We start from the raw sequence: 17811 nt of genomic DNA on the forward strand, positions 1-17811 counted from the left end.
GCAATTTTTTCATCTCTTAAGTAAATTAGAGCCACAGAAGCTACAGTGAATTTTGAGAGCAATGTCTGCCTCTTTGGCGTTGCATGTAGGCTAATTGTTCAGTTCATATTAGATTTAATGACAACATAAGAACAGCTGTACTGGATCAGATCAAAGTTTATCTGGTCTAGTAATATTCTTGCCAGCCTTTATATTTCTGAATGACAACATTATGTTATTTAATCTGAATTGTAATAGCTATTGATCTAAATGTATAAATAATTAAAGAGAAAATTGTGTGTAACCAGGTTTTTGGGTTTGTTCTGGTTTTGGTTGTGGCTTTTTTTCCACAGGTACTGGGTGATTGCTGTTTGTGCTCTTTTGTGTTTTACTCTGGAGAATGTTTGGTGCTGACATTTCTGATTCTTCGATGGCATGAAAATAGCTTTAAATATGTTAGGTAAGTTCAAAGATATCTGAAGTTACATTAGCTTAAGAGGAAGATTTTTTTTATTACAAAGTGCTTTAGAGCTGGGATTCAGAGCTGCAGCTGAATACATTTACATTGATGTCCAATTAGCCTGTGGTTACAAGCACTTACTTATGTTTGCATATGTACGTTCATAGCGTCACATGTTATATGTGCATATATAGGATCCATATGTGGTTGTTTTCAAGTATTTAAATGTGGTTATGGTAACAACATTTATGTATGTATTCCATACTTCATTATTAACGTATACCTAAATAAAACTGGGTGTATTTATCACTATGTGTGGGTGGCTGTATATACATATACATGCCTTTACACACGTGTGTGTTAGTGTCAGGGAGTTTTTTATGTCATGCTGATAGAGCTTCCTTTTCTAGTTTTTCTTATATTACTAGTGCACACTGTGCAGCCATGAATGCTCTGAATACCTCTTTCTTTTCTTTATTATGCATATTTGTATATTTTATTTGTTTTCTCTTCCCCTTTTCATCTCTTACGTGTAGGCTGTGTAAGAGGGGGTGTGCGTTTCTTTAGCTGTGCTGGGACCGTGTACTGAAATAGTTTTACTGATACAACCACTTAAAAATGCAGTTGAATAATAATCCTGAGTACCTGTGTAGTCCATACCTTTTCTTAAGTGAGATATGTGTATGTATGAGTTTAAACGGATGTGTCCTCTGCAGGTATAACTTAAGTAACTTGTTAAAATTTTGCCCTACACTTGACGTGGTACAACTGCTTTTGTTAAATGATGCCCTTTTGATACTAACTTAGTAATGATGTCCTCCCTGCCCTACTAAGCAGCATCACTCTTCACTCAGTTTGTCGGCAGCATGGTAATGCCTTTCTGGTAATATGAAAAATGAAATAAAGTATAACATTTCCATTTTAGAAGTGCTTATATATATCATAGTACTTTCAGCCTGAAATTGTAACCACGTTTCTCAACCATGTTACTCATAACCTCTTTATGCCAACTATTTCTCAATTTCATTGCTTACTGTCAGTTCATTTTTTTTTCATGTTAGTGCTTTATTTTTTGTCTGTTAGGTGGCATGCTTCCAAATGGAATCTCTCTTGTGTTTTTTGTCATGTTTTCAATCTCTTTAGGATCATGGAATGGTTTGGGTTGGAAGGGACCCTTAAAGATCATCTAGTCCAACCCCCCTGCCATGGCCAGGAACAACTTTCACTAGATCAGGTTGCTGGAAGCCCAATCCAATCTGACTTCGAACACTTACAGTGATGGGGCATCCACAACTTCTTTGTTCAGAGCAGTATACTGTTGATTTTCATTTTCAAATTCTGAGTATTCCTGTGTTGGATGATGTTACACTGTCTGCGGAAGCTGTTTCTGGCTAGAATGCAAGTGCCTTAATTATATGGCATGCATCTATATTTATTTGCATGGTCTATACATATAGCCCGAATTCCTGTCCCAAAAAATAATTCTCAGTGTTCAGACATAATTTTAAGCTTGTGTAAATATAAAATATTTTTCATTTGTAAGGTTTTTGAAGAAAAATAGATTATTCTTTTTATTGTTCATGCTTTATCTATTTTTTGTCTTGCGTGGTTTGTTACTATATATGAGTCATCCCATTCAGCAAGTAACATCTTGGTTTTGTTGTCTTTTGGTATTCAGTTCTTTGCCATACCAGATCCACTGGGTACAGCAGACTTGTTCTCTTGATAATTTGGCTCCTCGGTGTGTGTCTGTGAAGTCAAAAGGAGCTTTGCTGTGTGCATTTGCAAGAGATGGACTTCTACTTGCAGTAGCTGTTAATCAAACTGATCCAAAGGTATGAATGATAGACAGTACGTAATTTAAGATAGTAGTTCAGTTTGAATTAAGTGGTAACAAGGATTTAATAACACATTTTTAGGAGTGATTTTTCAGCGTTCTTATTGATACATGTGATTATATTCACATTGTTATCCATAACTAAAAAATTCTGCCACAGCTTGCAATTTTTGGAATGCTGTTGTCTTAAGAAATCCACGTAAGCTCCTCTGTCACTTCTAATCTCCAAGAAATACAAGAATAAAGAAATTAATTTCTGTTATTGTGTTGTATCTGCAAAGGTTCCGGATGATTCTCAATCCGGCCTTAGCTGAGCATGTGCTGGAGGTTATGTTCCCACTTCATAATGTTATTCCTTCTAACAACTCGGTGGCCAAATCTTAAGGCAGTTTTTAGTGCTAATGATGAAAGGGAATATGGACCAGCTTATTTAGTGTGCTAGGATGGGATGATGCAGTCCTTCAAAACTCCAGTTGTTACTCACCATAAGACTGGAGAAGAGTGATCTTACGTTATTTTCAGGTTTTAGAAAATGTTACGTTAAAAAGAATGTTGAATTATATATTGACAATATAATAATCTTTAATTATTTTTCAGATATAGAAATAAGTATAGAAATTAATAAATATTCTAAATAGTAATAAATACTGAAGTGCAATGTCACTTTCATGTATAATAATGTTTCCAGTACATCAAATGTAAGGCATAACTTGCAAATAGAAATTGTTTTTTACAGTAATGACATTTTGATAAAAACATTTATGTTTTCTTTACATTTTCTTTCTAGGCAACTCAGATTTTGTTTTTAAACACATTGAATTTTGTAACTATTTCGGGTAGCCTTAAAGGTTGTAGCAGCAAGAATAACATGATCCCATCCAAGTTTGTCAGGTCAGTAATTGATGCTTTTTCTGCTGCTGTTGTGGATATTTTTGGGTTTGTGTTGTGGATTTGGGGAGGGTTTTTTCTGTTGGGTTTGTTTGTTTGTTTAACTACCCTAACTTTTCGATACAGTGATTTGACAGAGAAAATATTTTTCCCTGTCCAATTTAGATCTTACTGGGTTGGCGATATGAGTTGGACTCCTGATAGTCTTTTCCTGGCTTGCATGTTAAAACGCGGATCTTTGATTTTATTGACATGTATGGGCGAATTGCTGACCATGATTACTTCTGGCTGCTCTGTAGAATTTGGACCAGCAGAGTTTATTCCATTTCATCCACTAATAACATACAGGTAAAAGGGTTTGAAAATATTTATATGTTTTTGTCATATGATATATCTTACTTTCTAACATTTTTTTTACTATTTTACATAAACTTCATCTTTCAAATTCACTCTTTTGCTTTTCTTGTATCTTCTTAATATCTGTTTCTCGTTCATAGTTCTATTTCTTATAATGGGTTTGTCGTGATGAAAATTGGCATTGTGACAATGTAAGTATACATTAAGTGATTTGGTTTTTTAAAAGTTTGTATTTAGTAGTAATTAAAAATAGCTTGTTATTCTGATGTAAGAAGAAATTAAACTGACAGAAGTACTGAAAGTGCAGATTTATTTTAATCCAGTGGTATTTCTCTGCTCCGTGTTTAATTTTACCTATAATATTCTATATCACGCTTCCAAATCAGATCTTGTAAATAATATGTTTGCATGGACAAAAACTAGTTAGCTTTGTAAATGTTTTTTGGGGGTCTAATTTTTCTAGATCTAAATTTTGAATTTATGCTGCTGGGTGCATGGGGGATTAGAAGGATCTCTGATAACACTTTTTAGCATAAGTTGAAAGTTACAAAAAGTAACACAGCCAGAATAACTAGAGGAAACAAAATAGAATCTAAACTCTTAATTAAAAAAAAAAAAAGAAAAAAAAATCCTATTAATTCTGAGTGACTGAAGCCAACTGTAGTGTGTAAATGTAACATCTCATGAAAACATTCAAAGCATTATAATACCTTCTTACACTGTCTGGTTGAAAAATCAGATACTAAAATATATTAAAATACCTTAACTATGTTTATTTATTGAATATATGCACCTACTTTGTTTTCAAATAATCTAGTAATTTCTGGACTATTAAGAAATAAAAAAACCCCAGTAATTTTACACATTATTTCAAAGTATTATGGGGCTAATATTAGAATACATGCAGAACACAGCTTTCTGGAACTCAGTAAGGAGCAATTTCTTTATAAGAAAGGACTTTGTAAGACCTTTTTTGTATAAGAAGAGTTGTGTGTTGATATAAAATGTTGAATGTCTGAATTGATTCTGAAATACAAAGATTCAGATCTTCGGGGATTTTTTTCGTTTTTCATACATGACTTTATTAGAAGCTACTTAGAATTTCATCTTCAAGCACTTGTCGTACAATAAGACCTAGATAAGAAAGTGATAGAGAAATTTAAAGTCAAATTGTGAAAAAAATACATATAATACTTATTTTCGTATTATTTCATTAATACTGAAAGCTGGTTTTATTTTTCTTTAAATTAAAAAAGTTGCAACTGCAGCAATATACTCATGTCTTGCAAGCATAAATAGTGTTATACACAGTGCTCATCCTGCAGAAATCTAGACACTTCCTTAGAATTCTGAATGGACCTATTGGGACAGTAGCGTGAGCGGTATTAAATGTTCATAAGTTACTTCTCTATTCTGTTCCTGATTATTACCTATGATAGTTGCTTCTTATGTTTTGGTGTATCTTTGTTTTAGACAGCAGCACTCTTTTTGTCAAGACTCTGGTCAGTCTCTTGGTTCTTCAGCTTCTGAAAGTGACCTTATGAGACAGAGATTCTCTGTTGCTTCACATTCAAGATTACCCTACCTCATTGTCTCTGATGGATACATGATAACAGTGCTTAGATTTCCTAATAACCTTTCACCATCAGGATTTATAAGATCCCTTTTGCTTGATTCAACCCAACGGCTTGAAAATATCCGTCAGAATTTGCTGAACTCCAAGGTAGGTTTATGAATTATTTTGTAGGCTTTAAGTAAAAAACTTTGTGTGTATAAAAAATGCCGAATTTTTAAACTGAATATCTCAATTTAGTTTACTGTGATAATTGTGCAAATTCCTTTAAATTATAAAATTGTTTTGAGAACAGTGTTGATCTAGAAAACAATGGATACACAGTTGTCTCTGAAATTTTATTCCTTTGATGTCTGGGTGACATTTGAGTAAAATATAGTAAAGGGGACAGTCTTAACTGTCACTATAATGCTTTCTAGAACTGAAAGAAATAGGGATTTCTGTATCTGTAGAGTTGGTTCAGAGCATTGACAGGTCTTATGCTACTCTGACCAACTCATCCATTCAGAATGATGCTGAAAGGATTCTGTAGGACCTCTCTATTTTAGGCTGCTGCTGTTTTAGAACAGTCAGCAACAGTCCCAGTGGTGCTGTGTGCATGTGTTCACTTGGTCCTCAATTCAGGTTGTGAATTAAAGCTTTCTTAAAGCATTTTTGTTTGTTTTTCTGTCACTTCTAAATTAAGTCTGGGAGAAGGAAAGCCTTTGAAGGAAGAGGTCCCGCAACTGTTGCCAACCACGTAAGATATAATAGATACTAAGTTCAGCATTTTTGCATTTGCTGATCTAATGCAGCTTCTCTTCCAATTCAGTTTGTGGTTTGGATTTTTGGAGAAGTGAGTTATGATGGTATTCATGCATAAACTAGAAGAGTGGGCAAGGATTCAAGGATTTGAAGAGATATGTTACTAGCAAGAATGCAAGAAAGCCCTACATACTGGCAAACTTGTAGGATCATTTCAGGGATCAAGAAAGCAGATTCTTTCAGCATGAAGCAAAGTGAAGTTGTCTGGTGCTGAGAAAATTCTGCATTCCTGAAGCATGGTCAAATGATTGTTTCTGTCCAATGTACGCCTGCTTGCCTGTTCTCCCTTTCTGTCTGGGACTTTTAAACTGAAGCTTTTTACAGAAGGGACCAATTTCCTTGTTTTGTTTAGAAAGTGGTTTGATCTTGCTGGAGGCAGATAAATATGTTTTTCATTATTGTTATTTCTTTTAGTCTAAAGGGAGACCTCTGTGTTTACAATCACTGTTGTCTTTAAAAGCTAGTCTTTTAAAACACACTCAAAACCAAAGTTCCATCTTTTCCACCATTCCGAAATTCCTGGAGGAGGACGCAACAGAAATGAGTGAGAAAAGCATGGATTTACTGGTACTTAATAGCATTTTTCCATTTATAATTATGCAAATGATTGAATTTTAAGGTATTCTAAATGTAAAGAATAATTTTTTTCAAATAATTTAGGTATGTTTGCTCTTACTAGGTATATTTAAAGTAATTCAGTTTTGGTTAAATTCTTACTTTCTTCATACGTGTGAGGAATATGGTTCTTTTTCTCAACTGATACTTGATTATTATTTTCAAACATTTCTTTCAGCAGTGCATTAATTTTTTGAAAAATACGTACTAATCGACATATACATCAGTTTATTGTAGTTTAATACTTTAGCTTCACTTTATAATAAAAGTAACATTACACTACTAAATATACTGGGGCTGTAAAGTATATTAACATGTAACAAGTACAATATTATTATCTGTAGTAAAAAAGATATTTATCCTTAATTTTAGAGGATTCTTCCATCAATTCCAAAATTTGTACATGTCTTTTGGAAGAATGGCCCTGTGATCAAAGTTACTGTGCAGCCTTTCCCAACTCCATTTCATGCTTTTGGTTTTTGATTTGTTCTTTGAAGGTTTTGAGCTTTTGTTGAATGGCTTTTATATCTTGTAGGTATCTGGCAAAAACTCTTCCTCATGCTCTGGGCTTAATAAACGACAGAGTTTTACATTCTGCTATAAAAACTACTGCTGTGTTTACAGCATAATTTTTTTGTTGTTGTTAGACAATTTAATTTCTGTCTGCACATCTATTCCAGATAGCCACTTTTAGTTTGAGGTCTAGATGAAAGTGCTGTGCATTAAACTTACTAGCAATTAAGCAAGTTAATTAAGCATAAAGATTTCATTTGTGAGACGGTGAGTCCTTGCAGACTGTGCTCTCTCTCAACAGAGTTGAATTAAACTGTTGTTTTGTGGTTTTTTTTTTTTGGTCTGATTTAGGATTATGAAGAAGAATCGCATGATGAAAAGCAGTTTTGCAATAGGCCTTCCAGTTTTTGTAGCCAAAGAATCCATTCATTTGTTGTTAAAGCTGATCAAGGCCACTTAGAATTTGCGTCAATGTTTGATACTATCCATGCAAAAGACAATACTGAAGAGAAAGATAAATTATCAGTGGAACTGTATTTCATTCAGAAGAACCTCCTTGCTGCATGGCAGATAGGGATTTCAAAAAATATGGAAGAGAAAGATACATTGCTGAATTACACAGTGAACTGCATTATCCATTTTTTCAACATTCTTCAGTTTGTGAAATATTCTTTGCTAAACCAGGATGCATCTTTAAACAAGTCTGTGAAGAATACTCACTGGATGCATTATGTCCTAAAATATTTTCAGCAGTATTTAACTGTCTTGTACTGGCATTCAAGAGCCAGTCTGACTGGGCACGTGACAAAACTGACATTACAAACTTTAAAACTGATGCTCATACAGCAACAAGATCAGTTGTTCTCAAAAAACCTTTTGGCATGCTTCTATGTTTTGAAAATGGTTTCTCACACCCTAAGTATGCACCACATGTGCATACTACAGTATGAAAATTTTTTTGCATCTCCTCATGGTAACAGTCTCGTGAAACTTGACTCCCTTGCTGTGCCTATTTTCCTAGCTCTTGATGAGACTACTACTCAACAGTTCAGTTCACTGAATTCTCTCCTTAGAGATCCTCCTCGAGCAGTAAGCCATGATACAAAAACAGAAAAAAGGTATGAATGGTCTTTGCATGGGGGAAAAAAAAATATGCAGGACAGCCAGGCAATCAGGCCTGGTCAGGGTGGGTTTATGAAAGGCAGGTCCTGCTTGACCAACGTGATCTCCTTCTATGATGAGGTGACCTGCATAGTGGATGAGGGAAAGGCTGCGGTTGTTGTCTACCTAGACTTTAGTAAAGCCTTTGACACCATTTCCCACAGCATTTTCCTGGAGAAACTGGCTACTTATGGCTTGGACGGGTGCACTCTGCACTGGGTAAAAAACTGGCTGCGTGGCTGGGCCCAGAGGGTTGTGGTGAAATGGATTTAAATCCAGTTGGCGGCTGGTCACAAGTGGTGTTCCCCAGGGCTCAGTTTTGGGGCCAGTTCTTTTTAATATCTTTATCAGTGGTCTGGATGAGGGCATTGAGTGCACCCTCAGTAAGTTTGCGGATGACACCAAGTTGGGAGGCAGGGTTGATCTGCTCGAGGATAGGAAGGCTCTACAGAGGGATCTGGACAGGCTGGATCGATGGGCTGAGGCCAACTGTATGTGATTTAACAAGGCTAAGTGCAGGGTCCTGCACTTGAGTCACAACAACTCCATGCAGCGCTACAGGCTTGGGGAGGAGTGGCTGGGAAGCTGCCTGGCAGAAAAGGACCTGGGGGGTGTTGTTTGACAGCTAGCTGAATATGAGCTGGCAGCGTGAGCCAAGAAGGCCAAAGGCCAACAGCATCGTGGCCTGCACCAGAAATAGTGTGGCCAGCAGGAGCAGGGAGGTGATTGTTACCCTGTATTCGGCGCTGGTGAGGCTGCACCTCGAGTACTGTGTTCAGTTTTGGGCCCCTCACTACCGCAAAGACATTGAGGTGCTGGAGCGTGTCTCAGAGAAGGGCAATGAAGCTGGTGAAGGGTCTACAGCACAAGTCTTATGAGGAGCGGCTGAGGGAACTGGGGTTGTTTAGCCTAGAGGAAAGCATGCAGGTTAGGGCTCAGACCTATAGTTGAATATAGTTCAGTTATGGTGACTTAACTAATTACTACCAATCGGTTCAGAAATAGCTGGTGGGTTAACAGCTCATACCAGGTCTGGTAGTGCAGCGTCAATTCAGGTATTGCAGCTCAAGAAACTTCTATTGCCTCTTGCCCATTCCACTCCTTCCCATGCAGCATTTCTAAACTCCGTGGAGCCAAGATGCTGCTCACACACAATATATCTACAATGTCAACTTACTCAGCAAAGTTTGCACTTGATTATGGTTATGGTGTCCCGGATCAGTGAGAAAAACCCCAGTGTGTGGAAACTTAACAAACTATCAGAGCTATTTCTTCTTTGAAGGTGTGCACATAAACTTGAAAGAAGCTTAAACCGAAGTGTGCTATTGAACTATTGGGAAAGTATATTATTACTGCTGGAGTCTTTCTCTACTGCAGAAGTCACATGAGTCCAAGTGTGTTAATCATACAAGCAAGCTGTTCCTTTCCAGAGATTTAGAACCTGAGAAGCATTATAACTCACATATTTAATCTTACTACAGTAAAGTGTATTTCTTCAATGAGCTTAAAATATATTACTGTGTTTATTGCAAATTTGGTGGGCAAACTTCATTTTTGGTGAAATTTCTTCTTTGGAGAAGATAATCCATGTTTTTGATTGATTAATTCTGCTTCAGTTACTGAGCACTGTGCGTATAACTGACCCTGTATGTATTATTAATGGAAGCAGTAGTGCTAGAGAAGAAAATGCAGATATGTTGCAGTTTTGTGCAAGCTTTTTCAAGTCCCTGGCAACATATACTTGTTTGTATTGGCAAGCTTATTACATATCTGAGCTGGTACATCTAATAGTACTGTGCTGGGCAGCAGGGACTTGCCAGCCCTAAAAACATGCTCTGCAGTCTTTTGTTTCCCTGTCTTTGCTTTTCTGGGTTATGCTTTCACTGTATTTTTTAATCAGTCTTGTTTATAAAACCACTGATACCTGTTTTGAGTTTTATCTAGGTTATTTCATTTCCCCATTGTTTAAATAGCAAGGGATTAACTTGAGGTGTGGTTGGGTGATGAAGTACATTGTTGTATTTACACAAATTCAGAGGAATCAACGTTGGTTGTTCAAAAACCAAAACTAAGGCAAAAAATGTTTCATTTTTTCCCCTCATTGAAGTCAAGAATGTAGTTGTTAACACAAAATATAATTTAGTTTTCAGATACATATTGCAAAATATAAGAAAATAAGAAACTGATGTAAGTAATTTTGTAAACTTTTAATGATTGTCATATTATTATACTTCTTGAACTACAGGTTGATGGTACTATGGCAATTACTGTATAAGAAAGTGGTTTGGTATCAGATGCAGCTGAACAGAAAAGTGAACAAGAATGCAGAAGAACAGTCTGTTGTCTTATCGCTTTTCAGTCACATACAAGCGACCCTCCAGTCTTCAGGAGTGACTTTAGAACAACATTTGAAGATTAATTCCGTATCTGGTTAGTACTTTGGAAAGAACTATAAATGTTAGGTAGTTGCATGGTTAACTGAATACTAGGAAAATCAGGTTCAACTTAATGACAATAACTGACCACCCATTGTGGCTTAACTCCAGCCAGCAACTAAGCACGATGCAGCTGCTTGCTCACACCTTCCCTCTCGCAGTGGGATAGGGAGAAGAATCGGAAAAAAAGAAGTAAAACTCGAGGGTTGAGATAAGAACAGTTTAATAACTGAAGTAAAATAAAATACAATAATAAATAATAATAGTAATGAAAAGGGATATAACAAAAAAAAAGAAATAAAAGACAAGGGATGCACAACGCAGTTGCTCACCACCTGCTGACTGATGCCTGAGCAGTGATCTACCCATCTTGGCCATCCTCCCTCCCAGCTTCTTGTACACCAGCTTGCTGGTAGAGCATGGGAAACTGAAAAATCCTTAACTTGGGATAAGCACTACTTAACACACTGATGTTTTAGTTATTGCTATCAACGTTGTTCTCGCACTAAATCCAAAACACACTGTACCAGCTACGAAGGAGAAAATTAACTCTATCCCAGCCAAAACCAGGATACCAACAGATTTAGAAAAAGTCAATAGTGGGACTTTCCTTAAAATTCTGATCAGGACTCTCTCTTAAATGCTTCATGCCCTGGTACACCTGTAGATTGTATTGTAATCTTTGGAGCTTGTTGAGCTAAACAAAAACTCTATATTGACTTCAGTTTGCTTTGAAGAATGTCCTAGAGAATCCGAATGCAGGATCTGAATTCTCATCTCATTTGTACTGTGTTATTTCCTCTGAAGTAGATGGGTATGGCAACGTATCTCTTACTGGATTTCTGTGTAGAAATCCTGTTAACTCCATGTGGTCACTGTGGACATGAGCATGTTGTGTACATGAATGTAGTCAGCCTCAACTAAGCATCTTATTAATGTAACCTAATATAATAGATTTAATCTAGCGTATTTATTTTGCAAACAGTATATGGTTCTAACCTAATTTCGTACACATTACTGTCCTACGCTCTATTTTTCCTTTCCTCTTCCACACTAATAAGCCCAGCTTCCCATTTATGTCTCCCACCATAATTCTGTTTCCTCTCCATATTCTTGATCTCTTTCCATTAAATGATACTTCTAGCTTCTCTTCCTACATCACTCCATACAATACGTTAGCTCTTGCATGTCTCTCTTGCTTATCCTAACAATACAGGCAACTTCCCACCCTTCCTTCCGTTATTTACATAGAGTTCGCCAAATAGTCATGACATGGTTCATGAATGCACTAGAGTAACATACATGCTGATGGGCCAGCCAACAGCTGAACTCGCTAGCTGCTGATAAGCTGGGTAGAGTGGCAAATTTGTCCTTGTCTTTTCTTCTATGGTAGTGCTATTTTTTTTTTTTTTTTTTTTTTTTTTTTTTTCCTCCTCCTCCTTTGCCCAGGAGCTGTGTTCTTTTACAGTTATTTTTCTGTGAAAGTATTTAGGAATGAACCAATGGATTAAAGATAGGAATGGGAATAGCAGTGGAGAGGTGACACTTAGAGAGATGAAATGTTTAATAGTCCATAGACCTATTGATTGAAAGTGCTTTTATACTGAAAAAGAACATGTATGTTCAAATTGCTAAATAATTTTGCAACTACTTTTTACAATGAAAAAACATCTTCCCCATCATAGGAAATATGAAAACAGATAAGTGAAAATGCTTTTCCCCATTAATAAACTATTGTGGGTTTTGAATACTGAAGTTTCTAACTATAGTTAACATTTATAACCTTGTGTAATCTAAAAAAAATAACGTAATTACTGAAAACCTTGTATAAATGATTATAACATTAATTTATGTTTTCATTTAATACTGATTCAGCAATTTAAAAAAAAGGCTGGGAGTAGTATTCAAAGTCATCTTCTCTCAGATGCTCAAAACTTAGATTTAGCTCTCAGAATAGACTTTTGCTGGAGACTCACATATTTTACTCTCCTGAAGTAAGTGCATGTGTGTTTGCACATGTAAAACTAACTATATAAAACTTTTAATTTGTTACATATGTGACTTTTGTAGGTGAGGAGAAATTCCTTTTAGGCTCATACAGAGAATCTGTGGATATTTGGAAAAGATCTCTTTGTGAAATCAAGGCAAAAGGTAAGGGATAAAATCTTTTTTGAGGGTGGAGGGGATAAGTTGTATAATCACTTTATGTAGTTATTTGTGACTCTGTTTGCCCTTCAGAAAAAGGGGGCAAGACACATAAAGGATGCATAGTTGAAATTAAGCTGGGATTTGAATAGATGCCAGTCAAAACTTAAGTCTGATTGCTCCCTGAGAAAATTCTGGGTATTTCTATTTTAATATCAGAGTTTTCTTGTGTTTATAAGGTACTTGGTACAGAAAAGCTCTAGGTATATTTCTGAGCAAGAAAGAGACAATGAAAAACAGATGAACAAAAATTCCTTTTGTAGCTGTAAAATCAAAAGACTTAGTGTTTGGGGAGCAACAAAACAAAGTAATTTGTGGCAGGAGTTTATTTAGGAGTTGATTTGAAACAGATATTCTAGAGTCTCTTCCCAGGCATCATGAGAAAACTTTTTTGCTGGTTATTATGATGAGGAATACCTCACACAGAAAGAATTGAGGATATTGGAAGCTTGGTGGATGTTTAAGCAACTTCATTGTGGTTTAGGCATCCCTTCTTTGAAGGCTAGGCTCCCTTGAGCTCTCCTGTCTGTGTCTTAACAATTATACACTGAATTGTTTTGAAAACTGCCAGATCTCTAGAAGTAAAACTGTTGTGGATGAGCATTAACTCACTAATAACGTAGAAGTTGTAGGAGGATCGTATCTCTTAAAATAGCTGCTCCTGATTTCTTCTCCTTCTTAGAGTATATGTTTATGTAGATATGTTTCGGGAGAGGGAGGAACTAGTACTTTCAAACCTACTGTGTCTGTTTTTGTGTTTATTGTTTCTTTTCCAACTGGACTTCTGCCCTTTTTTTCTCGTTTAATGCAGGAGGAAAAAGAGCATGTTTTCTTCAGACTAGATATTATCTTGCAATATTATTTTGTCACCTTTATCAATATAACTTGTGTGAGGCTCAGGGACTCTGTGATCATCTGGTAGGAGAGATTCTGAGGCGATCACAGCTCTCAGTGAGTCAGATGGAAAAATTTTCTGGTATGTTTATATTGCATAAAATTGTGATAAGGTATGTTGATACTCTTTGAATAACCTAGTATCTAATTTTTGTGCCATCACACACTCACTTGAAAGCATGCTTTTCTCTTTACACTGGACTGAAGTCTGTTTTTTCAGTGAGTTTAAAGATCTTTTTCTAATCCTCAGATGTTCTTTTAGCTGCACTTGTTGGAGTAAGTGTTTAGTCAACTTTCATTGTATAATTAATAGTGAAAGTATGGCCTGTTAAATGTTCTGGGATTCAAATCTGCTCAAGGAAAGACTTTGGATAAAAAGAATAAGGGGGAGATGATGTGATTTAATTTTATATTGATTTAACTTTTTTTTTAATGATACAACATGATAAAATAGTGGATTTTAGATTGGTGATCAGTACTAAATTGACAGTGGGATTTTTTTGCAGATGCTTGTAAATTTTTTCTATTAAGTCAGAGTATGAAATCTAAATTTCCAAATTTAAACAGTTTTTTTTATTCAAAGCTGATGTAAATTTAGATAGTAGAGGTCCATCTCTAGTCATTAAAAACCCAGTATAAAAGTCTTTTAATATAGTGTGTAATGGATGAAGATGAAGCTCTTTAAGTCCTGAAAGCTTGTCAAGAAATTAAGTAATACCATAGTATGCTTGTTTAAAAATGTTTTACAAGCTGTGATTAAACAATTTTACCATTCAAATTTAAAATAATTTTCCTCATGTTTTAATTTGATACCTGTTTTTTTAGATACCAAGTATTTTCAGCATGAACTATGGATGGTAACAGGTGTTCATACTGAAACTGCCATGGCTGTGATTCGATCCATGGCACGATTCATGGCCGCTTATTTCACAAATCAGCTTCTCTATATCTTTCCCCCACACAATGTTGACATCCTGCATCCACTTCACATCAAACAAGGTATTTTCTCTAAAAGCGGTTCAATTTGCTGTGCTTAAGTCTTACCATTTTTTAACATGTATATCAATGCTGTCTGTCATGCTTTAACTTGGTGATACATACTTTCAGCACCATTACCTGTAAAGATAAAATAACTTAGGTTTTCCAGGTATTTTTGTTGAGGAGTGTGTGTGTCTGTGTGTGGGATTAATGTTTTGCATCTCTTGATTATTGAAAATATTTTTGGTTTTTAAAGTTAATAGTTTGATGTGTGCAACTGAATCATTTAATCCATAGAATAGAATCATAGAATTGTTTAGGTTGGAAAAGACCTTTAAGATCAGGCAGTCCAACCATAAACCTAACATTGCCAAGTACACCACTAAATCATGTCACAAGCGCCACATCTACACGTCTTTTAAACACCTCCAGGGATGGTGACTCCACCACTTCCCTGGGCAGCCTGTTGCAATGCATGCAATAAAGGATGGAGATTCTTTTCTTCTTTTGTTGTTAATGTGTTTATAAAACATTTTTTATTTTCTTTTACAGCAGTAGCCAGATTAATTTCTAGCTGGGCTCGGTCCTTCTAATCTTCTCCCTGCATAACCTCACAACATCCTTGTCCTCCAGAGTTGCCTGCCCCTTCTTCCAAAGGTCATACACTCATTTTTTTTCCTGAGGTCCAGCCAGAGCTCTCTGTTCAGCCAGGCCAGTCTTCTTCCCTGCCAGCTTGTCTTTTGGCACATAGGGATGGCCTACTCCTGCACGTCTAAAATTTCCTTCTTGAAGAATGTCAGCCTTCCTGGACTCCTTTGCCCTTCAGGACGGCCTCCTAATATATTGATTATTGATTTTTTTTTTTTTTTTTTTTTTTTTTCCCCCCTATGCTTTGAGGTTAGTTATCTAAATCTGATACACAGGTAAAAGGATGCTGTGGTTGTTTTTCATGTAAATTAAACAACATTAGAATGTCATGGTTCTTGCACCACTTTTGCCTAAAGATGTGGCTCTGACTGACTTTGATCCTCCCAAAAGTGAGAGAAAAGCAGTGCTTAACAAGTAGTTGGATTGGATCTGTGATATGGCGTGACCCAAACTGAAAAGCCAGAGGAAAAGACTTTTTGCTTATTTGACAGTCTAGCTCTTGGAAGCCAAAATGCTCCAGACACCATATCATCAGAACAAGTGGGAATGTCAAGTTTTTTTGTTGTTGAACCCAAATAGTACTTTTTAATTTAAGTCCTGCTATTCAGCAGTTTTTTGAGAATTATAATTTATCACAGTGGGTATTTTATGTATTTTCTGCAAGAGATTCTGTTTAAAAGATTTCCTTTGTTAGGAAGTTTTTGGTTTCAGGGTTAATTTTTCAAAACTATTTAATGTCCACAGGGATGAAGAGTTATTTGGAAGTATTGTAAGTACTCTGCAAGTACGTTGATATTATAATGCCAGATATTTCGCTAGAATATTAACTTACTTTGATTAGATTTTCTGCAGTGTATTTGAATACATTGACTATTTTTAATGTTTCTGTACTACAGCATGCAGTGGTACATATTTCTACATGGTCTTTTGGATGTTTTAATCAGACAACTTTCCAGATAAAATCTACAAAATAAGACCTTGATTTTTAATACGCATTAGTCAAAGATAACGTACGTGGTGAGACAGTCTTGGAAAAACTGCATTGCACAAGCTGGGTTAATGTGAATATTTCCCTAAATAATGTCATTGCCTCAACAGTAAACAGAAACTGCAAGAGAAGCAAATAACTCCTTAAAAGTTAATGTTAATCAGCACCTCTCCAGGAAAACCAGGAAGTAAAACCTTGGAAAACAAATCTAAACCTCAAGAAACAAGGACATACTAAGTTTGTGTTCACTTTGTCTTGATACATTCTCTTTAAAATAATGTACTATTCTTTCTCAAAAATGCATTGTAGCTTTCTGTCTTCTGCAGTAAGCAGCACAGTGAGTAGAAACAACATGAGTACGCTAGGAAAACTGAGAACTTCCATTTACCTCAGGTGTATTTTCTGGAATCTCTTAAGCATATGTAGCGTACTTGCAAATGTTCCATCAGTGTGATTAAATCTTTAAAGAATAACCCACAAGTTTTGCACATGCTTGCATATCCCACATTATTAAGCAGAAAAATAGCCTACTCTGACCTCCCTATTATATCATAGCATGAGCTGCATCTGCCTGCTGCAGATAAACCCCGTAGTGTGCCTCTAATAAAGTAAAGAGCAATTGTGCACTGAAATGAATCCAAAAGCAATGTGAACATATGAATTCTAGATTATTCGTCTGATGGGATGCAGATTTATTTAAACTTTAAAATGTGGTTTTTGTGTCACAGACTTTTCTACACGTATTATTCCGCTGCAACACTGTTTGGTTACCAGAGCTGTCAGGGACCAGAACCTTTCATCTGTGTGGACAGCTGAATATGCTCTTGATTTGTTCTTTATTGCTGGGCTCATTCCAGAAGCTGTGTGGTTAACACGCAGACTTGGGGACTGGAAACTGTCTGTTTCAATTGGTGTGGCTTACCAGCTGTATTGTCAGAACTCTGATGAATTCTCAAGGTAAATTTGAGCTTAGAATTAATATACTGTATTTTGTCATTAATGTTATTTGCATTAAATTTATTGTAACAAGGCGTGTCCTTTGCCTCAAAAATTCATATTCCCAGAGTCCTCGTAGGTATAGGACCTAACACATTAAGATTAGTTATTTTGTCTTAGATAATCTAATGAAGCTCTGTTAAATGAGTATCTGTGGGTTTTACTTCGTTGTTAATGAACAGTTTCTTGTTACAGTTGCAGACTGAAAAACACAGAGCACCTGCCATTAAGCTTATCACCAATGCAGACTTTTCAGGAAAAGTTACAATCTTTGTTAGGACAGCCAGCTACTTCTGAAACATCAGTATGTATGAAATACAAGCAGTTTACAGGTACATAAAATTATGAATAATTGTGTTTATTTTTCATGTTATTTCACTGCATAGTCTGTGTTATATGGTGTCTTAAAAAGAAACAATTACCCCATCTTCTCTAGTGTGTGCATTACTGTTATAATTTATTCAAATACTTCTGTTATAA

The 17811-nt window shown here is 35.8% G+C and overlaps 1 protein-coding gene across 1 annotated transcript in view; it reads left to right on the forward strand.

Moving 5' to 3' along the window:
* Nucleotides 1–17811, forward strand: part of CPLANE1 (ciliogenesis and planar polarity effector 1) — a 61877-nt gene that overhangs the window by 3410 nt on the left and 40656 nt on the right. The window contains 14 exon segments of the mRNA XM_041120886.1: nt 333–439; nt 2118–2274; nt 3064–3167; nt 3330–3512; nt 3662–3712; nt 4995–5244; nt 6313–6465; nt 7378–8144; nt 10433–10617; nt 12693–12773; nt 13639–13803; nt 14547–14720; nt 17064–17292; nt 17533–17663. Of these exon segments, the coding sequence (XP_040976820.1) occupies nt 333–439; nt 2118–2274; nt 3064–3167; nt 3330–3512; nt 3662–3712; nt 4995–5244; nt 6313–6465; nt 7378–8144; nt 10433–10617; nt 12693–12773; nt 13639–13803; nt 14547–14720; nt 17064–17292; nt 17533–17663 (2737 nt within the window).

Source organism: Aquila chrysaetos, chromosome Z, assembly GCF_900496995.4.
Source record: "Aquila chrysaetos chrysaetos chromosome Z, bAquChr1.4, whole genome shotgun sequence".
Lineage (NCBI taxonomy): Eukaryota > Metazoa > Chordata > Aves > Accipitriformes > Accipitridae > Aquila > Aquila chrysaetos.